We start from the raw sequence: 26,415 nt of genomic DNA, 5'->3' as shown, positions 1-26,415 counted from the left end.
ACCTCTCTGACCATTTCTTTTGTCACCACTTTTGACTCTACCTCACCCCCCACTTACACGAACAGTAGATGTCCCTCAAGGTTCTACTCTTGTTCCTCTCCTTTGTTCTGTCTCATTAGCTCTTTTGACTTCAAATATCATATATATGCTGATGATCTGCAAATCCAACCATTCCTCCCCTGACCTCTCCCTTGCTCTTCTCACTGTTAGTGTCACCATCTCCGCTAGCTCTTTATGGCTTTCCCAGCGCTTTCTTACATTTCACATGTCTAATATTGGCCATACATATACAGATTGGTTGTCAGATTGGGCTGGTTGGAACAAAAACCTGGCAATATCTGAATGACAGTTTTTGACAGTTTTTGACAGTTTTTGACAGTTTTTGACAGTTTTTGTCTGTTTTCGAGCAATTCAAAGCAAATGGTCAACTGTCATTTGCTCTCATCCATTACCAGGATTTTGTTCCAACCAGCCCAATCTGACAATCGATCTGTAGATGTATGGCCACCTTAAGACTGCGCTGATGATAATCCCATGCTCCTGCACAATCTCATTATGTATTGATGGCACTTCTATCTCCTCTAGCCCCCAAGTGTGCTGTCTTGCACTAATCCTTGACTCCTTCCTCTCCTTAAAAACAGCACATTCAGGCCCTTATTCCGGTTGACTCGCAAGGCTGCGATTTCGCAGTCTTGCGAGTCCCTTCGATGATGCCCGCAGAATTCCGGTACGCCGACCCCTCTCGCACGGTGGGTTCGCCCGCATGGCTGCAAATGGATGTTTAACATAGACATCCATTCGCAGCCTATGGGGGAATGCCCACATCATTTGATGGTTGCGACCATCGAATGATGTGGAGGGTGCCCACATATCTAAGTAACTCCTGAGTCACTTATATTTGCGTGCACACTCAATAGGAAATGAGTGGGCAGCTGACATCCGGTGATGTCAGCTGCCTGCACCTGCATCACCGGGCGATTTCCATGGGAACGTAAATTGATAATATTTAACTGCATTATCCAGAATACATATCTTTTCAATACACATCATTAGAATATGACCACGCTTTGTCTAGGTGAAGTAAACTGGTAAATATTTCTCAATTTAATCCAAGAACAATATACTTTTTAAGGTCTTTGTAGAGTGGAACAAAATAGTCTTGCATTGATTCAATTAAGCGCCACTTATGTATCCATGAGCAAGTTCGCTAACAGTTGCACAGCTCGTGGCTTTTTGTATGTACCCCTATGGGTCTGCAAACAAAATTCTGCAAATCTGGGGCGAGATCGAGCCAAAAGAAGGGTGATTTGCAGGACCTTTGGCAGCATTGCCACGCTGTCACTATGGTAACTTGCATCTATTTGAACAGGCCGCTTAACATCCACAGCATCACAAAATGCCAGTTGTTTTTTTTTTCCCTTTATAGCCTGCGGGTTCTTTTGTCTCTTCTCAACAACTATGTTTAAATTTCCAGTTGCTTAAAAGGGCATTATATTGATGTTGTCCGATTCATAATTATCGCTGCTGAAAGATGTGACGAGAAGCATTGCTAGTTATGGCTTTGTCAGATCAATACATTTGATTTTGAGTTTAAAGGTGAATGAATTTATCAGGTGTTCTTAACAGATGACGTGTGATTGCATCTGATGTTCGAAACTACATTTTTTATGATGCCATTTTTTTTTTTTCAGTGCTCCCCTCAGGAGTTTTTCCTAATAGTCAGCACATTGCGTTTCCTGGAAAGCCACCTCGAATCATTGATTCCTGCAATTAAATCTCAAGTTAAATCCACTTTGTTGAAAAAGATTTTCACAGAGGTCCCACAAATTCTCGGCCCAGTGCAGAGGTTTGCACGTGTTTTAAATGAAGATGCAGCCAAGTAAGTGCTTAGCGGGTCTGCTGTTACGATGCCCTCCTTATAGCCGGCTACAGAAAGATGCAGATAAAGGATGAAGCATTCTCTGTTTGTTGTTTTGCAGGGCTGGAAATAAAACTGACCTTTTTAAAGACCTCACAGAGTTTCCCAAAATAAGCCAAAGGAAGGCTGAGATCCAGGAGGCGCTCTCACAAATTCTAGGACATCTGACTGACATCCGTAAATTATTGAAAAATCCTTCCATAACTTATAACACAGTGTCGGGACAGGAGGTAATGATAGTTATTAATAACAAATGTATTTTCTTTGTGTGTCTGCGATTCTCTGACCTTTTGTGTTATGAAAGCTTCAGCACATCCACAGATAAAATAATGAACCTTCAGCACTCTCTTTCCATGGCTGATCTACCAGAAATAACTCTGCATTAGATAGAACCGCATAATTACCCATCAATATTGCATTTGCCTAATTATCGCGGTCTTTGTTCATTTTGTTATAAGCGTTATCTATTTAGCAGTTTGCTCTAGTATTCCTCTAGCCTCTAATGCTTGGGGCAATGCACAAATTGTGCATTGCCCCAAGGGCACCAACTGGTCACCTTCATATAAGGTGATTTTGTGTAAATTACCCAGTATGCACACTCCTTGATCTTCTGTCAAACTGTGATTATGACAATTCATTAATATCACAATCACATCTTGTGCTTCGTTTTTACTACACAACCTACTGTTCAGCCATTAGCACCTGTCAAGAAAAAGTTTATGACCTTTAGGTGTCAGCGAGACATGTAAGAAACAGCCAATTACAGTGTAAACCTGTGCAACAGGGTATGGATCATTGGATGGACAGCAACTAGGTCGACTCCATGAAGTCGACATGCTTCAATGTCGACAGGACTAATGGTTGACATGGGGTTAAGTCAGCAGGGTCATTCGGTCGACATGGGCAGCAGGGTCATTCGGTCGACATGGGCAAAGTCGACAGTCAAAAGATCGACTTGGGTTTTTTTACCTTTTTTTTTTTTGTCCCGAATTCTGACACAGTTCACATGGACACTGAAACGTAGAACCGCGTCCCCTCGCATAGCTCGCTACACTTCGGGTCTCTTTGGCTACACAGCCAATGACCTGTATGTTCAGCGGCTCCCGGTGACATCATTAATTGATATTGTTTACCAATATTGTTCAGTGTGTACACACAATATCAGCCACCCGTGGCTTTCCTGTTTAGATACATGCTCTAATTTAATAGATGCCAGTTAAGAAATGTGAATTCCTAGTAAATAATATCTATAACTTATTTTTATTTTAGTTTTTAATCGAAATAAAGAATAATTTGCTGTCCTGTGTACCATCTGACTGGGTTATCATAAGTAGGTATGTTATTCGGGTGTTTAAATCAAGTGTTAATGTTTATTTCCTACCTTAATGCATGAGTTATTGAATTCCCCAAATTGTTTCGCTAAATGGATGTAGGAAAAGTTTGTAATGTAAAGCAGCCATTAAGAAAAGTCTTTGGGGCATATGTAATAAGTCTTACAAGCTGATTAAGAAACAAAAAGTCTGGCGCTCTATATCGGATGAAACAATTACATAAAATATCCTACAACCAGTTGCTGTGTTTTTTTGTGGGGAGTTGCTCAAGCTCCTTAAAGACAGATGTGAAACGAAGACAGAACAAAGCAAAACTGTGCAAAGGTTGTGGTTAAATTAAAACAATAAAAATATATATATTTAAAAAATTGTGAATTTTAAGAAACAATGTCACAATAGGCCTTATTCATCTGCTATAATATATAGAATATAGTGATCTAAGACAGCATGACAACAATATAAATCTGGCCAGACATTGTGTAGCAGGTACCTGTAGTGTTGACACGTAGTAAGGATCACCGTTCTCCCAGCTGCTGGTGCTGAATCACCTGAGTGGTGCAGCTTTATCCGGAGTTTTAGGATTTGTTTTGCCGTGTCCACTATAAGTACCTGTCAGCAAGTTGTAAACAGACAGAATATATCTGAAAGGTACGGTGTATTGGTCCTGGTGTGTTTCCCCGCCGGCTCTGCGCTCTCAGCGGCTTTATCAAAGGAATCCGATCATCTGAACCGAACTCTGTTATGCTTTAATCTAGTGTTTTCCCTTATGTATGCTGCCGACAACATTGAGAAGAGTGATCTTTAAAGAGTTAGCTCCTATTAGTGGGTTGGATCTTACTATGTAGGAAAGACCAAATTACAGGTTTTAGTAAATTGGATTTTTCACCATTTTTTTCACAGCCTGCCCAAGCACTCAGTGAGTGCACTTCACAATTATCGTTGCTGCTTTACATTACTGGGTTTATGGGTTTCACACCAGAGCCCTATCCATTGTAGTCGACATGTTCTTCCCTTATTTCTGAGGGGGGGTTTTTTACACCCAGAGCTTACACACAAACTGGTAGGTTAATTGGCTTCTGGCAGAATAACAGATTTGTGCGGCTGGGAATTTGGAATGCTGCACAGGGGCATGGACCACTGTGAGTGATTTATTATGTATTCTTTGTTCAGCGCTGCTTAATTGGCTATGTGAGAATACAAACGATCTAAACAATAATAGTTACATGCATTTTGATATATGCCTATAGTGATCCTTGTGCCGTCCTTAAATCATAATGCAACATTGTATATATTAACTTCAAAAATTCCAAGAGCTGGGCAGCCAGTGAATGCATCTTTTTCTACACTGCCTCATCCGATGTGCTGTGCATATTAAAAAAAGGTTTCTTATAGTCATTGGCTGGAAATCTGGTCAACATTTAAAATAATGGATAGTGCGGAGCATTAATCGGAAGCTGACATGCAGCCGTCCCTTAGGTGTATAAAGCAGATTTTACGCGTTTCGTATAGGAAGGCTGGTTCCCAATTAATCGCTAAGGCAGCAGTAGATGGCTATTCAGAAGCTTTGCACAGCTCTCAGGTGGGCTCACAAGATTAATTTCATTCACTGTCTCATCTATACTTACCAATGAGAGGCCATCGGGAGTCAATTCAAAGGGCCTTATTTTGGTTCATTCTTAGAGAAAAATTCCTTCTCAAATGGACAAAACCATTTGCACTGGGGGGGGGGGGGTATAACATGTGCAGATAGAATTAGACTTGGGTGGGGTATTTCTTCAAAGTGAGATCTATATTGCAGTGTAGAAATAAAGCAGTCAGTATTTTCCCTGCACAGAAACAAAATAACTCACCCAAATCTAATTCTCTCTGCACATGTTACATCTGCCCCACCTTCAGTGCACAAGGTTTTGTCCATTTGAGAATGAATTTGCCTCTGAGTGAACCAGAAAAAGACTGGCAGCGAATAAAATCCTGGCTGTATTGACATGTGAATAGAATCTTGGGGCACATTATATATTGTAATCTATTGAAATGCCAGATAAGATGCTAAGTTAGGTGCAGAGATGGCTAAAGCCTGTACTGACCTATGCCACCTGATTCAGTCCCATTCATTCGGGTACGAATTCGGCCCTTTTCCCGATGTTTGGGGTCTGTGCATGCGCGAACAGATTTGCCAGGTTTCACACTCGCCTTGCCGTTCACTCCAGACAGGCAGGTCTGGGAGCGGCAGCATGGACACACCCAGGGTTTTATTGGCATCCCCATAAAAAAAAGCTGAGCATTCCCCTGGGAATGCAAGCGTATTGTTGCCTGTTCGGGGGGGGGGGGGGATGGCGTCAGCACCCGCCCCAAGATCCCAGGGACTCGAAACGTGTTGGCCTGGATTGCATTCACCCATTGTACTCTTGTGGAGCCTTGCAGGGTGTATGTTTTCCCCAGGAACACTCTGCGATTACCATCCTAGGCTCCAACTCCGCCATTGGGTAAGGGAGGATCTGTTTGTCATTTATTGGTTTTATTGTACATCCACTATTTGCTTCTTTTACCCATGCTTTTATTATTAAATTTTTTGTGAAGTCTTTCATACCCACACGTTCCCAAATTACCCACAGGTTTTTGGGAACACCCATAAGGAACCAGGCAGTTTACAGGGGGTGCGCAGGGAGACTACAGTTCCATCCACCAAAACCATTAGGGGCATAATCCGTCCCTGGTTCTAAAATGTGATTATGCTGATTTTAAATATGCATTCATGTCAGGGAATACATTCGTACAGTGCAGTAATTATTAGTCAAAGCTAAACATCATGTAATTATGTCCTATTGAGTAAACACCCCAACTCTCTTATCCGACAGCAATGTACATCATCAGCCCTTTATTAAATGCTGATCCAATTACCATAATCTGATGAAACGAGTTATATCATTTCAATGAGCGCTGTACAGTGTCATTCAGATTTCTAAATAAAATTGTTTGGGGGGTAAAGCGTCCTATTAATTCAGTATATAAAAGATCCTTATGATCACAAACGTTTATTATAAATCTCTCTCTAAAAAGCATTGAATGTGCTCTTCACCATAGTAACCTGGTGCTCTATTTATAAGAAAAGAGATCTGAATAAATACAGTCTAGTGTTCCCATAATGGAGCTTTTTATTTATTTTTTCCCCCTTTTCTTCTGTTATTTTTTATTTTTTTTATTTCAATCCATTTATTCTACGGCTCAGCGAAAATAAAAAAGAGCCGGAGTCTAATTGTCCCCAGTGATTGCATAACTGATTGCTTGGTAACCTTGATTTCTTATTTACTTGTATTTCTCTCTCTCTCTCTCTCTCTCTCTCTCTCTCTCTCTCTCTCTCTCAGTACAAAAGCTGTCACTCGCTTCCACTCTCCTTTTATAGTCGAAAATTACAGACATCTGAATCGGCTTCGGGAGCAGTTAGTCCTTGACTGCAATACGGAATGGCTACATTTTCTTGAGTGAGTTTGCAAAACAATTATTAAACCTTTTTATTTATATATATATATATATATATATATATTTTATCATACACAATGCTGGATTGCTTTGCATTGGACACACGCTATTCATCCAACACAGGAGGAGCAAGACAGCGGAATTTCTCTCTTAGGATTGGTATACCCTCTTCCGTTGAATGGACTGACGAATCCTCAGTGTTGTAAAAGGGGAGTGGAAGCTTTGAAATGTAGTTGTTTCTAGTCCACTGATCCGGTCACAGTTTTGTTTAATGCTCAGTTGATGACAACAATGCATGTGCATGAGTCGTAGTTTCACATCTATTAGTCTTGTATGTGACATAAAATACAGGAAATGTGTGCTTTAATTACTTTGTAGTCATCTTGGAGGGTTGACACTGAGCCGTCAGTAGACCATTTTATTCACATGCCTAGTCACAGATGTCTGAAAGGAGATATGGACCAATATTTATGGTAACAGGAAGTTATATATCGTATATATCAGAGCTATTGAGCATGGGCCTGTTTGACTATATATCCTAAGATGCCCTGCCTTATTGGCAAACATGTGACTGGGCATGTTGGAATGTGTAAATCCTTGACAGCTGAAGGGCTGCATTTTGAATAACCCTGGTACAGATGTAGCCGCACTCATAGTTGCCGCGCCAATGGCCACATGCAACATCTGCGGTTATTGACATGGCCCTGTTGCCGCGCTTGTGCATCTATTTTGCTCCCGCAGGTCATAGAAATGCATTGAGCTGCAACGTTGTGGCATAGTGATTCTGTACCACAGGAGCAAATTTACTGTGACAAGTGGGCACGAATGGTTGTATTGCTTCCACAGTGAGCCCTGCTACATCTGTGTGTGTGTGTGTGTATGTATGTATGTATATATATATATATATATATATATATATATATATAATATATATATATGCGTAAAATGGCTGCCGCACCTGGTACCTTGTCAGGGTGGAGTACACAACCCATGGAAGTTCTTATCCAAAATGCTGCACCAATCCTGCATTTCACTTAAGGGTTTCTTTTGTCTGTTACTGTACTACCAATATCCTCTGCAACCATTAAGAATCAATGCACGTAATACAAAGTGCCTTGAGTCCTGCTGGAGAAAGTGCGCTATATAAATTATACTTACTTACTTATACAAGATTCCATAGTGTTGAGAAAACTCATTATAATGCAATAAGTAGTTCTAAAGATTACAATGGCTGGCTTTCGTTTTTTATTAAGTAACAATTATAAAATGCTCATGTTTACACACAATTCATTCAGAACAATATTGTGCATTTTTGTGTACTTGTGTCTCCCATCTTTATTGGTTGGCTTCTGCTCCTTTATTCTGCCCTGACAGCTAAAACAGGATGTATCAAGAGAAGACTGCAGTAAAAACCCTGTTCTCTAAGTTTTTAACACATTTTCAAATGTATCCATGCAGGACTGCTACGTTTTCGGTGTGGAGGGTTATGCCAGGGGTTTTTTTGGGGTTGCCTATAGAAGCTTATGTGCTTTTTACTGCATGCCTCATCAACCCCTGTGGCCCTGCCCCCTTCCCGCCGGCCCCCCTCATCTGCTCTCCGGGCAGCCTCCAGGTGTTCAGGCCGAACCCAGTGACCTACTCCCTGGCAACAGGACTTCACCTACTGGGTGCAGGGAGGAGGAGGAGCCTGGGAGTCCCTGAAGCCATCTGCAGTAGGAGGCTCCCAGGTGTAGTAGGTGAGAGGGACTCGCAGGCACTCTCTCACTTGGCGGCTTCACAAAGGGCAGCTCTTTTTGCAAGTATTGCAGCGTTTGGTAGAATGTATTCCACACTCTTTATACATCCAGCCCCTAGGGTCTAAACTTCAGCTCCATGTGTCCTAGGCTAAGAACACAGCAGTAAGGCCTATTGTCACCTGCTTTGTTTGCATTCGCCAATTAAAGTTGGGCCCATTCTGCCGAGATCCCTGTTCAATGCTGTCGGGGAAGACCACATTCAATGGGGCCCCTCCCCCTGCTATTTCCCCCATTGGGGCCTTTTTAAAGGGTTTAGTCACAAAACAGGGCCACCATTACACCATTATCCAAAAGGGCCACCATTAAAGAAAACATTTCCTGATTAAAGAAGAGACCACAAATGTTTATTTGAAAAAGTTTGTGCTTTTATATTAGTTTCAAATATTCAATATGAAACTCCAATGCGCTCTGTTTTTCAAAAATACCGGGTTGGGAGCATTTCCACTACCCCTCGACCCGGAAGCATCCTAGGTTTAACCATGGTAATTACCTGGGTTGGATTGCAGGGGAATCCAAACCGGCTTATCTTACCATAGAGCATTTCCACTAGCAGAAAACCTGAGTTGATTCTCACCCCGCGGAAATTACTGGGTTATTTCTGCTAGCGGAAAAGGGGTATGAGTCATATTTTTTCTACCTGACCTCCTTTATATCTGTTCCTGTTTATTTGCACTTACTGTACTTCCAAAGTAACCGTTTCTAAAATTACATACTGTATAAATATATATAATGTACTCTGGCTAAAGTTGTTTTAGCCAGGTATTGGATGGCGAATGAGGCCCCTGAGGTCAGGGGTTCCCAATCTTTTTTGAATCACGGCACCCTAGAGTATCAAAATTTTTTCCCGGCACCCCTAAGCCAAAAATAAATTTATTAGATTGGGTTTATTTGTGATTCTTTGGGTCAGGTATGTGGTAAAGGGCAGGATTTGCTTCTGTTTGTACACATTTTATTAATGGCAGCCACCAGCATTGCTTTTGCTCATAAATAATTAACCATTAATAATTTGAGTTGGTCCTGGACTACCAACCCAGGGCACCCCTGCATGTGTCCCGAGGCACCCCAGGGAGCCGCGGCACACAGTTTGGGAACCACTGCCCTGAGGTGAATCAATGGAAAATGTTGGGTCATACCACCATTGTTCTTTTTATTCAAAAACAATAACAATATACTAGATCTACAGTGGACCTGAATTGTTCCACATTGTCGTATTGAAGATGGAAATAAGTCTGACCGTTATGTTACAAAAGACCCAAACTTTTGTTAAAGCATTTCTTTCTTCTGAAACTATGGCCAAAAAGATGCTTTCATTCTCTCCTGTGGTGACACATTGATGTGAATATACACTGCCCCCGTCGGAATATGTTTAATGAAACGTCTTCAGAAGTTTATGGTTTCTGTTTGGCAGTGCAGGAACATTCACCCCTCACTTCCATCTGTTACAGAAGTGATTGAGATCTATGAAAACTAGTATATTATTAAATGAAATAATGCTAGTGTTTAAAGTATCTAAGTGCACTTGCAATTAGAATTAGTAGCGAACATGTCTTTCTTAAATTTTCTTATAATTATGTACTGCTGGGTGCTCTCCCGGTTACAGCAGTAAAAGGTTCTGATATGAGCAGTTCTGGATTACACGTTCTGAAGCCGGTTAACACAATTTTAAAGGGAAACATTTGCTCATTTCACCTTTAAATATCAGCAACTAGTACAACCATAGCGGACGCCCACAGATCAGCAAGTACTCACACTTACTGTATCAGCGCTGATGCTTCCCCAGGCTACAACCGTGTCTACTACAGTATTGTCAGTGAGCCTCTCTGGATTAATAGGCAGTCTCAGTCAGTGGCTGCTGAGTATCTACCAAACTACTGGGGCTGAGGGTCTATGCTGTTGTTTTTCTTAGCAGGAGAGATAAAAGGAACTGGAATGAGATTTTGTATTTCATTTTGACCGTTCTATAAATGTGCATATTCATTTATATACAATTTTTGAACAATCTGCAAGTCATTTTACTTGGGCAAAGTTGTTTGCATGAGTCATGGTATTAAATTGAATATATCATAATTTGCAGTTCATTTGTCTGCTAAATAGCTCTATATGTTTTTTTTGGTACTTGTTTCCTAGCACGGCCACACCGATTTACATCGGGGTGGTCGTGTCGGAAAAATCGGGTCGATCGCATCGCATGCGATTTGGTCGCATGCGATGCGATCGTCGCGACCGACTGATTTTGGACCCGATTTTTTTTTTTTATTAAATGTAAATCGGGTCCCTGGGACCCGATTTTACATTGGATTCAATGTAAAATATTCCCAACCCCCCCAAATGTCCCGGCGTACACCCCACCCCACGGTAGACGCCAACCCGAAGCGTGGCGAGCGGCGGCTGTGCGCGTCCTCCGACCTTTTCATTCCCCTACTATCCACGTCGGCGTGGAGTTGACAATAGAATAGTGTGGCGAGCGCAGCGAGCCACCGAGCCCGAAGCGTGGCGAGCGCAGCGAGCCCCGCGAGGGGACGCGGATACCTTCACAGGTAAACGCGTCCCTTCGCTGACTTCACAGGTGTCCGCGTCGCCACGGACACCTGTGAAGCCCGCGAGGGGACGCGTATAACTGTGAAGGTATCCGCGTCCCTTCGCGGGGCTCGCTGCGCTCGCCACGCTTCGGGCTCGGTGGCTCGCTGCGCTCGCCACACTATTCTATTCTCAACTCCACGCCGACGTGGATAGTAGGGGAATGAAAAGGTCGGAGGACGCGCACCGCCGCCCCTCGCGGGCTCGCTGCGCTCGCCACGCTTCGGGTTGGCGTCTATCGTGGGGTGACGACGGGGACATCTAAAATGTGAAATGGGTCATATTGGCCCATTTCACATTTTTCACATTTTTTCAGGATTTCAATGTTAAAAAATCTTTTAACATTGAAGCCTATGTAAAAATCGGGGGCATCGCGTCGGTACCTATGTTAATGGTCCCGACCGACGCGATGCCCCCGATATTTTACCTTTCCCGACACGATTTCAATGTTAAAATATTTTTTAACATTGAAGTCTATGGGGAAATCGCGGGCATCGCGTCGGTCGCGTCGGGACCATTGTTAACGGTCCCGACCGACGCGATGCCCCCGATATTTTGTCCTAGCCGGCCAAATGGACCTGATTTCAAAGGAAATCGGGTCCATCTTATGGATCGTGTACCTTAACTAAAGGTACACGATCCATAAGATATGTGGCCGTGCTAGGAAACAAGTACCTTTTTTTTTTTCTAATAACGAATACCCCTTTTACAACCAAATCCCGCATCAGATCCGGCATTTAGAACACGGATCCAAGCCAGGTCGGATCCGGGATTTGCACCGTTTACACTGCGGTGCCTACCCGCAGTGTAAACGGAGGCAGTGCTTGGAGATGACCTCATCTCCAAGCGCTGGGACCAGTGATCACCCTGCCGGGACCAGTGATCACTCCGCCGTGACCGCCGATCGTGGCGCTGTAAAAAAAAGAACCAAGGTAAGTCCCCTGCACCCAAACCCCCCCAGCCCCTGTCCACAAGGTGAATGGATGCCACAATCAGGCCCAGCAGACAGCAGCAAAGGGCTGTGTGCGCCCCCCCGTCCAACTGTGGACACTGTGGTCCGGAGGTTTGGCTTGCCTCCTTGATGTAAATGGGAGCCGGGTCAGATAACCGGGCGGCATTTACACTGCCCTTTACCCAAGTCCTGCCCGTGTTCTACCCTGGTCAGGACCTGGATAGAAGTCCTGTGTGTAAAGGGACACGGGTTAACTCTGCCTTTTACACTGCCGCTGACCCGGGTCCACAAGGGTAAAACACTTTTTTGCGGCGGTATAATAGAGGGTACACACTGAGAGAAATGCACTATTTTTTATTCAGTTTTACTTATAGAAGCAAAATCGAATAGAAAATCGAGTGGGCATCGAATGATTTTTCTACATTTGATGCAGATTCGATCCCAATGCGCGATCCCGTGTAGTGTAAATTAAATAGAAAAATATTCTTGTCAGGCAAGACTATATAGTACAGATCTGTACTATATAGTCAAATCGAATGCTTTTTGTGTACCATTAGATTCGATCCTAATTGAATCGTATGCAAAATCGCACTGAGTGTACCCACTATAAAAGCCACTGAATGGATGTAGTTTAATACACGCACATACAAATACAATTACAAGATTAAATAATGTGGATGTGGTGGAATTTTTCATGTAGTAACTTGTGCAATTTTGGTGGTAACAGAGAATATAACACTTTAATTTCGCTTGTACAATGTTTTCCTAACCTTTCATATATCTCTCTTCTCAGAACTTAGCCCTTGGGCACCACTAACTAACGGTTAAGTTACCCTAGAGGAGTCTGTTGGTAGAAAGTATAATTGGTTTTATTAATCAGTTTGATAGATGCTTCTAGCGTTGATATTGTAGTCTTTGTACACTTTCTTGTACAATTCACACAGCAAAACAGTATTAAAAGGAACAAAACACTGCTTTATGTCTGCTACAGTATCTACTGAATCTATATTCCTAGATTTTTATGTTCCTATTGTCGCTCAGCATTTTCTTGGAACTTACTATTTGGTGGTTATACAGTACATCATAATCAGCTTTATTGGCCAGGTATGCTTACATATACTAGTAATTTGTTTTCGTTTGCTGTGCAGCAGCCAGGTGGGTAACAAGTAAACAGCATACAGTATAAACAATATAAACAGGTGGGGGAACATATGCAGTCATATAGAAAGTTATTCCACGGTACACCATGTTAGATTATGTGCAAAGGGTTATGGCGCGACTAGACAGTGAGGTGTTCATGAGTTCACGTGTCAACGTGAACTCTGCTAGGGAACTCATAACCAAACACACTTTGATTACAGTGCAAAAAGGTAGCAGGTTACCCCTGTGCAAGGACCATAGTGTTCATGAACTATGGTTTTAAATGTAGAGTAGAGTAGATTGTATAAGTGTAATGGAGGTTAATTCTAATTTTGGAACTTGAGGGCAAACATTGGTGTGTTACCTGGGAATGTGTAGGTATTAATATCAGGCAAACTTAAGCCCCGTACGCACTTTGAGATATTGGCTAATGGCCAATTTTGACTAAGCAATTTTGACTAGATGCACAAGAGATTTTAGGGGTGTACATACGGAGCAAATTTGTGCTATTTTCTAAGCAATCTGACTAGATTGCTTAGAAAAACCAGAATGAGAGATTGCGATCATTATCTCTAATTCTATACACATAGGGCCTTATTCTAGTTCACTCTTTCTGACAAATTCCTTCTTAGATGGACAAAACCATGTGCACTGCAGGTGGGGCAGATGTTACTTGTGCAAAGAGAATTAGATTTGGGTGGGGTTTTACTTCAAAGGAAGATCTATATTGGAGTGTAAAAATAAAGCAGCCAGTATTTACCCTGCACAGAAACAAAATATCTCACCCAAATCTAAATCTCTCTGCACATTTTACATCTGCCCCCCTGCAGTGCACATGGTTTTGTCCATCTAAGAAGGATTTTGTCAGAAAGAGTGAAGTAGAATAAGGCCCATAGAGAGGTTTGCAGTCATTTGCTAAGCAATCTGACTAGATTGTGACTGCATGCACTGACTAAGTTAGCAAGAGATATTTAATCTCTCGGAGCATACACATAGAGATCTGTGCTTACTTTCTAAGCAATCTGACTAGATTGCTTAGAAAGTAAGCACAGATCTCTCTGTGTGTATGCTCCGAGAGATTAAATATCTCTTGCTAACTTAGTGCATGTAGTCACAATCTAGTCAGATTGCTTAGCAAATGACTGCAAATCTCTCTATGTGTACAGAATTAGAGATAAGGATCGCAATCTCTCATTCTGAACCACTACCCGGCCTTTTTTTGCTTAAGCAAAATTGCATTGCAAAATTGCATAGCACAAATCTCTGCGTCTGTATGTGCTCTCCATGGGAGATCTTGACACCAGAAAAATTGCTTAGCAAAATTGCTTAGCACAGATCTCTACGTGTGTATGCCCCTTTTGACTAAGTAATAATAGTCAAAATTGCCTTGACTGCACAGTCAATCTATGCTAAGCAATCTACAATATTGACTAAGCAGGAAAAAACTGGGAGATTTTGGCTAACCTAGGAGATTTTGACTAGTCAAAATCTTCTGCCAAAATCTCTACATGTGTACACCCCTTAAGAACAACTGTATTGTGCTGGTGGGATGCCTGGGAATAGATGAAATAAAACAAATAGCACAAATTGATTTTTCACTTGGCAAACCCATAAAACAACTTTAAACTGTTTTGTGCAACGTATGTCTTTGAAGAGAATTGATGTATTCCATGTTAGTCTGCACCTCTCATATCGATCCCTAGTGGACAATGAGATTCCCACTACTGACATAAAGAAATCTATTTTCCTAATAGACTCTAGTATAGAAGGTGAGAAACCATCGGAATTGTAGAACTATTTTGTTAGAGATTTTGGGCCTGATTCAGATCGCTGGGCTGTGAATATTCAGATCTCAAAGATCAGGGAAACACCACTCCGGTATCCCCCCGCCCCGTGTACGGCTGGGAATACGTTTGCAGCCCTGCACACAACGGGAAAACCATTCGCAATCACTCGCCATCTAAGGGTTTTCCCCCATGTTTGCAGTGCCAAGTCTAGACTTACTCAGAGCTGCGATTTTCATGGTTAGAAGTCTACTGATGACGTCAGTGGCCCTTCCTCCCAATGGTTGGGTAACGCCAGCGTTTACCGAGGCACTGGCACAAAATGCTGGTCTGCTGCCTCCAAATGCCCGGCACCTATCAATTGACTTGCGAAAGGCCAGCAATGGCTAATCATTGATGATTTATGGCCGATGTCCAATATTTTTGCTGTCATGGCACAGCAAAACCGATGGATGGTTTATTTTGTTTCTCAAGGTGCGGGCACACTGAGCATAGCCCCACATTCTGATTGGCCCACGGACAGTCAGTCAAAGAAAATGGATGGCCATCGATAGGTAAAACTATCATTGGTAATCTATCCAATCATTTGTTACTATTGATGGCTGGTTGCAGTATCGCCATTGATGGCAACTGTCGATGGTGACTGCACCGATGGCCATCCCTAGTCTAGGACACCGAGGGGAAGTGCTGTGCTGATACTGATCGACGCTCCCCTTCTGTGTCCTAGACTCAGGGCTCTGCTCCGCAGGCGGCGCTGTGACTGAGGATGGGAACAGCTGGCTGTGGAACACAGTGCAGCGCTGAGTGGACTTGCTGGCTGTGGTGTAAAGGAGAGCGGAGCAGCAGTAGGAACCGGCAGCCTAAAAGATAGTATGACGAAAAGGGGGGGGGGGGGGGACTGATTGTAGGGAAGGAGAACAGGGCTGACAGGACAGACACTGTGGGGAAGGGGGACAGGGATGATACTGAGGGGAAGGGGGATGCTATTTTTGAGGGGAGTGTGTGCACAAGCGGTGCTAGTCCTGTGGGAATTATGTGTGTAAGGGGCACTACTCCTGTGGGCATTATTGGAACTATTTGACCATTCCCCTTCCCTTTGAAGCCAAGCCCCTACATTTTTGTTCCTTTTTTTAAATATTGGGGGGACACAAATTCACTTTCTGCCACACGGCACCAAAATGTCTAGTTACGGCACTAATTGCCATTATTGATTAGTTATATGTGGCTGTCAGGATGTTGATGGAAAGCCAGACCACTTTGCTTATCCATTGTGCCATTGAAACTTTTTTAAGTGTTTCTACTATAAATGTTAGATATCTACTAAAAGCTTTTATGTTTTCATTTTTTACCTGCTTTAAATGTCCTGTTGAAAACTCAGAAACACACTCTTGCTGCCATTTTACACATTTTCTGTACTTACTGTACCAATATTTGTAACCATGGAGGGAATTCTGTGCAGGCCACAGGTCAGATCTGAGAAATACTGTAACACAATTTCTCACTTTTTAATAATCCGGTATTAATCCATTTATATACCATACGTAAACATAATCCTTGTAAGGACTAATATTATATTTAAATGGAGCTACCCTTTAATGTAAATTAATATATTATCCGAATTTGATTGTTCCTCTTAACACAAAAATGTGAATTTAATGTTTTAACGCCTGTCTAAAAAGTACTGAATTTACGGTGACACTGATGGGTTTTTGCAACATGGATTTAAATCATTATTTCCCCACACCTTATCTGTGCAGTGAGGGTCTCTCCCTGATAATCACTCATTGCTGCCATTCAGGTAAGGAGGTTAAGCTAAAATTAACCTTTAATTCGACGTGGTAGCTCAAAGCTGCTTTAGAGGAACAGTACTGATGCCAAACATGTAGCTTATTATTTTATGTTTGCATAGGCCATGGAAGAGCTAGCAACTGGTATTACAGACATGTGACATAGCACTTGGGGTGCTCTTATTTGCATAATAGTAATTGAACTGGTCTGCTTTCTATTCCAATCGCACACGCCGGGAACATAAATAGCTGTCACTAGGAAGTGCGCAAGATGACTGACGTGCTCCGGTTTTGTGGTCTCACTGTAAACTGCTCAAGCCTTCACACTGCTCTGGTTCCCATTATATAAAGTTTATAGAGAGGAACACCCCTGAAATTACTTATTGTGTCAAGTTAATAATTTCCCACTATTTTTCTATTGTTCTTCCAGGAACGTGTCTTAGTTACCAAAGTGTTTGCATAGTATTAGTTATTATCCGTGTACAATCGAAATTCTAATTAATCTTGTTTTATATATAGCAAATTTGGAGAGCATTACCATTCCGTATCTACGGCTGTGAATCACCTAGCAACTGCTGACTGCATTTTCTCTTTGGCTGATGTGGCCAAACACAGTGATTATTGCAGGTAATCAATTTAGTGTCCGTTCCCTGCTGCTTATTACTCAACACCCCTAATGTATGATGCTGTCACTAGATTTCATGTTACTTCTGAAAATCCCTGTGGTCAAATTAATGGGCAGTTAAAGCTGGCCATACATCAGAATGATATCAGGCCTGAACGCAGGATTTCGTGTGGTCGTGCGATCGATTGTATGCACATAATGAGGTATTTTGGTGCAATGCGCGGTCCCACGGGTCGCACATATGATCCGTCGGGATGGCTTGCAGTCATAAGCAGATATTATGTGTTTTATAGCACATACAGGGGCAGATTTATTAAGCTTGGAGAAGAGATAAACTGGAGATAAAGCGGAGAAAAGGTAAAAGGAGATAAAGCACCAGCCAATCAACTCCCAACTGTCTTTTTCAAACACAGCTGATTGGCTGTGCTTTATCTCCTTTTACCTTTTCTCCGCTTTATCTCCAGTTTATCTCTTCTCCAAGCTTAATAAATCTGCCCCACAATCACTCGTTCAATCGATCATATGACCTGCATACAATCTGCATTGTATGCAGGTCGTTTTAATGTATGGCCATCTTGACACACAAACTCACACATAACACTTCTAGAAAATATTGTGCAAAAGTGTAGTCAATATCTTCAAAAACATAAAAAAGTTGGTGTATTTGACTTTTACAGAAGAAAATATTCATCTTACTCTTTTTCAAGATGTTGCTGATTCTAAAATGTGTTTAATTTTCAGACCAACTGTGCATGATAGTGAAAGTCAAGTCATTATTAAAAATGGCCGCCATCCTGTGATTGATTTGTTATTGGAAGAGCAGAATCAGTATGTCCCGAACAGCACCAGTCTGTTGGTCAGTATTTTTTTGTCCAGCATGTACTCTTTGTATCATGTATCCCAATTGATTTCAATAGGATTGGCATTAAGGAGGAATTTAACAACCTTGAGGCCTTATTCAGACCTGTTTGCTATTGTTCAAAGCCATTCAGCGGCCGTCCAGTCTTTTGAATCTGATTTTTTTTCTATCCTCTCGCTGCTACTCCGGACCCTGCGTTCCAGTCCCCGCACCTGCCGCTGCCGCGGACCCTACTCTTCTGCCACTACCCCGCCTGCAGCTCTCCTGGGTTACATGTGCTAAATTGCATCTGATTTATCACATGTAAAAAATAGTACATCAAGTGCCAACTCTTATCAAGCTCTCTCAGGGAGCTGCCGGGGGAGCTCAGGGGAAGTCGGGCTGACTTATCCTTAGGACAAGTCGGCCTAAAGTATGGGGGCCTTACAGTTTGATGTCGGAGTATTCTTTTATCTTAATCAAGAAGTCTCTCTCAGATATATTCAGTATCAACAGGTTTTATTTAATGCGGGCTGTTGTAAGTGCATTATCTAACATAATAGACATTGACGTTGTCTGTAAAGTGCATACTTGCCATTTATGTGTTTCTATTTCCATATTAATGTAGGCTTCTCATAGAAATTGGTTGCTATGGAGAAGATCATCCCACATTTTTAGTGCTTTACTGGCACTTTTAGTACTGTTAACAGTGTTCTGAATTATTCTTTTTTTATATCACTGTTTAGTCTTTTCCTAACCAATTGTTATTAACCCATCCAGTGTAATAATATATACAGTATCAATATCAACAAGCTTAATCTCTATGTAAGTAATAAGCTAAAAAATATTAGAAGTTTTGAGACTAATGTTTCCAAGTCTGTGCTGTGTTTTAAGTTTAAATGTGAATTTTGAGCATATTTGCAATGCATACCTACAGTTCCATGCTTTCATAGAATGTTGACATATTAGTTTCATGATAACAACAATACTGTAAATAGTTTGCCTTAAAAAAACTAATTTTCCCCTGCTAACTAGACAATTATTCCATTAACAAACTTAGGGGGGTATTCAATCTGAGGGTCACAGCAGTCGAGCTTGCTCGACCGCCGTGACCCAGTCCCGTTCTCGGTCAGCTCGACCGAGAACATGCAGGCGGGTTTCAATGTCCCACCTGCCGGGGAGCGAAAAGGGGGCGTGGTCGCGAGTTGCGGCCGGGAAGAGGCGAGCTGCAGCCAGCAGCTCGTCACTTTCCGGCCGTTCTCGGCAGAACGAGCCCGACAGCTAGTGATGTCGGGCTCATTCTGCCGAGAAACCCTGCTCAATGCTGTCGGGGAAGACAGCATTGAATAGGGCACGACGAGCATCTCCCCGACGGGAGATGCTCGCCGGGGTTTGAATATCCCCCTTATACCCCTTTCAGACTGAAGAAGATATTGCTGGGTCAAGCATTTGGAACCCATTCATTTGTTTGGTCGACCCTGGTCTTTTCTTGTGTGCATGGGTTGAAGTCGCTACTCCCCGACTTTGAACAGACTTGTGACCAGAGTTGATATAATTGTGACCAGTGTTGACTTTTTCACCCAGCCTTGAACCTGAAAATAGGTACAGGATTGGGATCGGAAGCATACCTCTGCTTTAGATGGGTAATAGCCAGGGCTTCAATTGCCCTCCATTTTTCACTGTGTTAATTTGGCATTCTAATGGGTGTTAACACAAAATCCATAAAAAGTTCACAGATTTAATTGGTACTAGGGTAGCGGCACCTGTTTATCCAATAGTTGTCTGGGAGTTTTTTAAACCGCTGAGGCTGGTGAAAATGGATGCCCATTATCCACCCAGAGAATCAATTAGCCTGTGGAAATTCACAGCAGCTAATTGAATTCCCCCCTTGGACACACATGATGATTCGTTTTAATATAAATTGGATGTTATGTTTACTTTATTGGAATATGTTTTATGTGTTACCATATGTATGTGTGTAGCACCAGACCAGCACAAACCATTTGTTTTCCATTTCGGGAGGCGCATACTATTAGCATGAAAAATAAATTCTTTCGTCCAAAGGTCATTATCTCTTAATCCAATTATAGCCCGATTTTGCAGTGCAAGAAATTACCAGTTGTTGAACAAAAAGGATTCACAAAAGCCACACACATGTGTTTTCATAGCAGTGATGGAAAAAAAACCGCTTACTTATATGGTATTTTCTTTTGCCAGCCAGAGGCAGGTAAAGCAAAATCTCTGAAATGTACAGTCATCTGGGCTATTAGGATAGCCCCAGGCAAATCAATTAGCTGCGGTAAATTACCATGGCTAATTGGATATGCCTCTTATATCCCATACACACTATGCGATCTGCAGCACTGCCGATATCGTTAATAATATTGGTGATGCCGAAAGTTATTTAGGTTTGTGTTTACTTTCATTTTTGGAGTTTTATTGTGGATTATTATTGCAACATAAAACTAATCTATACTATGAAATAACCATTTTAATCAGTACTGTTAACATTGTGTGATAATAATTTTTGTATATTTGATGAATCTGTTTCTATTCCTCACAGGACTGCTTTTCCAGCAACAGCTGGCAATTTATGCTCCAAACTATAATGATAGCTTATAACATGTAATCTTTATTTGGAACAACTTCAGTGGATAGCTAAACAAAAAGTTAACAACTACGGTACTTGTTTCCTAGCACGGCGCCCACTAAGCAAATAGCTTAGTGGGCTATTCTGCGTAGGAGAATCGCATCGAATCGCATACCGTGTATAGTGCTGTGCTGTGCATTGTGCAATGCAATGTCCATATTAAGTACACAGGAGTGCTTATACAATGAAATATCGCATAGGATGGCATGGCACCAAATGCGATGCGATATTTCATTGTACAAGCACCCATGCCATGAGATGTAATGGGTGCTTACTATGACATGTGATGTGATTACATGTGATGGGTGCTTACAATTGTAATTGCGAGCACAGCAAGCCACCGAGCCCGAAGCGTGGCGAGGGGACGTGGAATGCATGTAAAGTAATCCTCGTCCCCTTGCGGGGCTCGCTGCGCTTCGGGCTTGGTGGCTCGCTGCGCTCGCCACACTATATATAATCAACTCCACGCCGACGTGGATAGTGGGGGTATGAAAAGGTCGGAGGACGCGTTCCGCCGGCCCTTGCGGGGCTCGCTACGCTTTGGGGTGGTGTGGATAGTCCTGGTGTTTTAGGAACACATTCACACCTGCACATACATACAGCTGACACAGTAATGACGATGTGTTAATCAAATTTGTTAAGTAAATTAGTTATTAGTTAATGTAGCATAAATAATTTAAGAACGTTCATTAGTGAAAATCGCATGGCATGCTAGTACTATGCGATATGCGATGCGATTTGACTACACAAGTAATCCCACAACTACTATATAAACAAGTACCACAACTACTATACTGCTTTAATAGTGTGAGAACAGTTTACCGAACTATTGTCTTATACAACCTTCCTATACTTTTACTGCATAGTGAATAAACAGCAATAATTTCCTTATGCTGTCAGCTAGTTTGAGACTCTGTTCTCAGTAGATAGCAAAGTGCCTAATGGATTTTACCAGGAACCGCAGTAAATGAATTAGTGCATAGTCTATTAATCTTACTGTCCTACAGAGTATTCTTAGTGAGAAATAAGGCACATTTTCTAAATAAGCAATGTAACTTTAACCACACCATCAGGCCAACTGTGAAATATGTTTAGTGTAACAACTGGCACAGCATGTGCATTGTGGGAAATATATTTCGCTTTGTTAAAAAAAAAAATCCCAAAATGTGCAGTTTCCCAGACATTCCATACTTGAGTCCAGACCAGTGGCAAATTTGAGGGGGGAGGTGCTTATAAAATGTGTGTGTGTGTGTGTGTGTGTGTGTATATATATATATATATATATATATATATATATATATATATATATATATCTCAAAAGAAATGAGAAAAGCGCACCATGAGCAAAAGTATAACAGTTCATTTACTGGATGTATAGGCTCACATACATGAAGATTTAAGAAATACAGCTTGCCAGCATAGGGAAGGTCACAGCATGCGGTATTCACAGGTACACGGCAAAACAAACGTCCAGCGCCCGATCACCGTCCTCTGCACACAGCCGCCGCTTAATTCTCCCTCACAGTTGGACGTCACTCCGTCCTCTCCGTAGGCCACCCCCAACGCGTTTCGTCTATGGACTTCGTCAGGGGGGTGTGTCCACTCTGGTATTCACTGATCTTATATACCGGCTTTTGCTCAGCAACCACAGATGTACATAATTATCTATTAAGGCGTAATGACAGTACTTTTCAGTATGCAGACACTCACTGCATTGGTATTTGCTGTTTATAAATCACAAACCAACCTTTTACAAAGATTACAATACACAGATACATAATAATAAAAAATACAAAGTATACATTACACATACAGCAGCATTTTATTAACAAAGTTTATATAAACATTCCAAATAACAACAATCCTAAAATCCAGCATATATACTATTTTAAAAAATACACATATATCATATACAGTTCACATATATATCATATAAAAATTGCTTAATGAGAGAGACATAAAAAATGAGAGAAGAAAGAGATCGGAAAATATGATTAGTAACATACATGATGAAAATATATATAAGATATCAAGGACACCATAAAACATTCCCAAATAAATCAGAGTTGCTTAAAGGGGCGACGCAGACGGGTCGACACTACTCATGCATACTGGTGTCCACCACCCATCAATCCGCTGGCAGTGAATAGACCTCAGTTAATGCAAAAAAGGTGTAATGTCACAACCCTCATTCATCCCCATAGGTGATAATGTTCCAAGCGTATATATCCAGAACGTTTCACGGATACTGAGTTTATTATCTAAATCTCCGCCCCTTTCATTTAGATTTAGATAATAAACTCAGTATCCGTGAAACGTTCTGGATATATACGCTTGGAACGTTATCGCCATTTTTTGGGGTGATTTCCAAATTCGCATCTCATTAAATATGCGATTTGTATATTTTTCAATGGGGAAAACATCTGGATGCGAATTCCGGAGATAAAAAAAATCGCACTTTCAGAAAGTGCGATTTCGCGGCAAATCCCGCATTTTTTGCCGATTTTCGCATCTCATTAATTATGCGAATTCGGGAAAAAGTGCGAAAACGGCCGTTTTTGCGCAAAAAAAATCGCCAAAAACCCAACGTCGATCTCTAATAAATGTCACCCATGGTGTGTATAAGCAGGTGTACTGGGGCATTATGTGTGGCATTATCGTGATATAGGAATCACGGTGTGTGTGGCATATTGTGTAAAGGGCATTTTTGTGTGTGGCAGCCGCATAATATGTAGAGGGCATTACAGTGTGTGTTATGTAAGGGGAATTACTGTGTGTGGCATATTGTATAATGGGCATTACAGTGTGAGGCATAATGTGTAATGGACATTACTGTCTGTGGCATATTTTGTAGGGAGGGGCATTACAGCGTGCGGCATAATGTGTAATTTGCATGACAGTCTGCGGAATATTGTGTAAGGGACATTATGGTGTGCAACATAATGTGTAATGGGCATGACAGTGTGAGGCATAATGTGTAATGGGCATTACGGTGTGCAGCATAATCTGTAGTGGGCATTACAGTGCAGCATAATGTGTAATGGGCATTACGGTGTGCAGCATATTGTGTAAGGGGCATTACGGTGTGTGGCATTATGTGTAATGGGCATAATGGTGTTATTGGTACTATTATGTGACCACGCCCTAAATTTGGCGCGCACTATTACGGTTTTGTGTGTTTAGGGGGTAGCAATTCCCATTATGGCACCAAAATGTGTAGTTAAGTCACTGGTATAAGCACCACTACTACTATGGGCATTACAGGGGTTATTCTCGTTTCTTCTGTCCCCTGTGGGACCGATATTTTTCATGCACAGATACAGGGTGCGAGCGGGCCCGGCGAACATGCAGTGGGGCGTGGGGGGGGAGGGCAGAGCCCATGGGAACGCCCAGCGTTTCATGGGTGTTCCCATGAAAATGCTGGGCTTTCCCATGCAAATCGCCCGGTGGTGCGGGCAGCTGACATCAGCGGATGTCAGCTGCCCGCTTGCTACCCGCACAGGGTGCTGGCAGATCAGAGACACCATAATGGTGTCTCTGATCAGTGAGCGCTGGAGAAATCATTCGAGGGCCGCCGACCATTGAATGATTTCTCCCCAGCTGCAAATGGTTGATTATGCAAATCATCGATTCACAGCCTTGCGGGGGATCGCAGCGTCCGAGGGAGGGCACGGCCGGCGCTGTTTGCGGCATTTTGTCCACACGCAACGCTGCAAAATGTGTTCCTCAGGTACCAGTGGTTCCCAGAACACTATTCCTTTTGCACACTGTGTACACTTTGATGATGGGGACTTGTAGTCTACCAGACACATGTACTGCTAATGCAGATGCATATATGTGAAAATATACAGTTGTTCAACACATTTATTCATTCGAGGAGTAAACTTATTGACAAACAAAGTTGTGACGAGTCTAAGGCGTTTCAAGCATTTACCTCCTTAATGGCTAGAACGCCTAATTGTGGTTTTGTGTTTTTTGTAGGCAGACTCTGAAAGAGTGATGATCATCACTGGGCCTAACATGGGTGGAAAGAGCTCGTACATCAAGCAGGTAGCCCTCATCACCATCATGGCGCAGATGGGCTCTTACGTCCCTGCAGAGGAAGTCACTATTGGTGTTGTGGATGGAATTTTTACAAGGTATAGTAAAAAGTAACATTGAGATTTTAATGTAGGTGTTATAAAGATTAAATAGCGTATAAACAGCAACATGAAGTGAAGCTCTCCAGGGAAACGAAATCCGCTTTTCTTTTTCTTGCTAAATCTAAATAATAATTATTCCGCATAAATGTATTTTATGCAGGGGTATCCCAAGTGGTGGAACCAGGGTCTGTAACATCCAGTGCAACTGAAAAGGGAGTGAAGCTTCTCAAAGGGGGCGTGGCTTATGAAAGCCCTGCTGACATCACTAAAGTGGCTTGGGTTGGTGCGTGGGGGGGGGGGGGGGGAGAGTGAGATTGCCTTACCAGGGCAGAGGTGAAGCCTGTCCCTGGAGACACTTCTAGCTCTATCAGCTCCTTTTCAATGACAGGAGCCAAGTGCTGCATTTTGGTGTCACCACCTGGGAGCAGACTGTACCCCCTTGTGATGCCCCTGGGGTACGCTAACATGATTCAGGTGCCAGGGTCAGACTTTTACAGAATGTGCACAGTGCTGGACAGCAAACATCAAAGGAATGTCAAACAGAGGTACTAAGGTAACTATTATAAACACGCAGGGCCGGTGCAAGGGTGTTGGGCGCCCTCCTGCAAACTATAAATTTCGCCCTCCCATACCTTATAATAGAGATAGTGCATGGTTGAGGCTCGCACGATAAAAAAAAGGGGTATGTTTGGTACTTGTGTATTATAGTGGCGCCCATCGCATCGCATACCATAAGGCATGCGATGGTATGCAATATCGCGCGATATTGTACAATGTCATACAATTTTAAAATTGTATGACATTGTGTATGGCATACAATGCCATAGAATGCGATTAAAAATTGTATAAGCACCCTAATGGGTGCTTACAATGTTAAATGCACCCCCACGCCACCCCCCCACTATAAACGTGAACCCAAAGCGTGGCGAGCGCAGCGGTACGCGTCCTCCGACCTTTCCATACCCCCACTATCCACGTCGGCGTGGAGTTGAGAATAGAAAGTGTGGCGAGCGCAACGAGCCACCGAGCCCGAAGCGTGGCGAGCGCACGCGGATACCTTCACAGGTATCGGCGTCCCCTCGCGGGCTTCACAGGTATCCGCGTCCCCTCGCGGGGCTCGCTGCGCTCGCCACACTTTATATTCTCAACTCCACGCCGACGTGGATAGTGGGGGTATGAAAAGGTCAGAGGTTGCATACCGCTGCCCCTCGCGGGCTCGCTGCGCTCGCCACGCTTCGGGTTCACGTTTATAGTGGGGGGGTGGTGTGGGGGTGCATTTAACATTGTAAGCACCCATTTGGGTGCTTATACAATGTTTCATCACATAGGGGGCCAAAATCGTGTCGCATCGCATGCCATCGGGTGCATGGCATGCGATGCAATAAAAACATTGGGCGA

At 42.5% G+C, this 26,415-nt stretch overlaps 1 protein-coding gene across 1 annotated transcript in view; it reads left to right on the top strand.

Moving 5' to 3' along the window:
- MSH3 (mutS homolog 3) overlaps positions 1–26,415 on the top strand; it is a 192,110-nt gene that overhangs the window by 108,856 nt on the left and 56,839 nt on the right. Inside the window, 7 exon segments of the mRNA XM_083151861.1 lie at positions 1,692–1,879; positions 1,980–2,148; positions 3,188–3,252; positions 6,612–6,728; positions 17,282–17,389; positions 18,129–18,243; positions 24,857–25,014. Of these exon segments, the coding sequence (XP_083007987.1) occupies positions 1,692–1,879; positions 1,980–2,148; positions 3,188–3,252; positions 6,612–6,728; positions 17,282–17,389; positions 18,129–18,243; positions 24,857–25,014 (920 nt within the window).

The sequence above is a fragment of the Crinia signifera genome, chromosome 1 (genome assembly GCF_055691185.1).
Source record: "Crinia signifera chromosome 1, ASM5569118v1, whole genome shotgun sequence".
In the NCBI taxonomy this organism is placed as follows: Eukaryota; Metazoa; Chordata; class Amphibia; order Anura; family Myobatrachidae; genus Crinia; species Crinia signifera.
The sequence above is the reverse complement of the archived record's forward strand: the minus strand, read 5'-3'. Positions and strand labels throughout refer to the sequence as shown.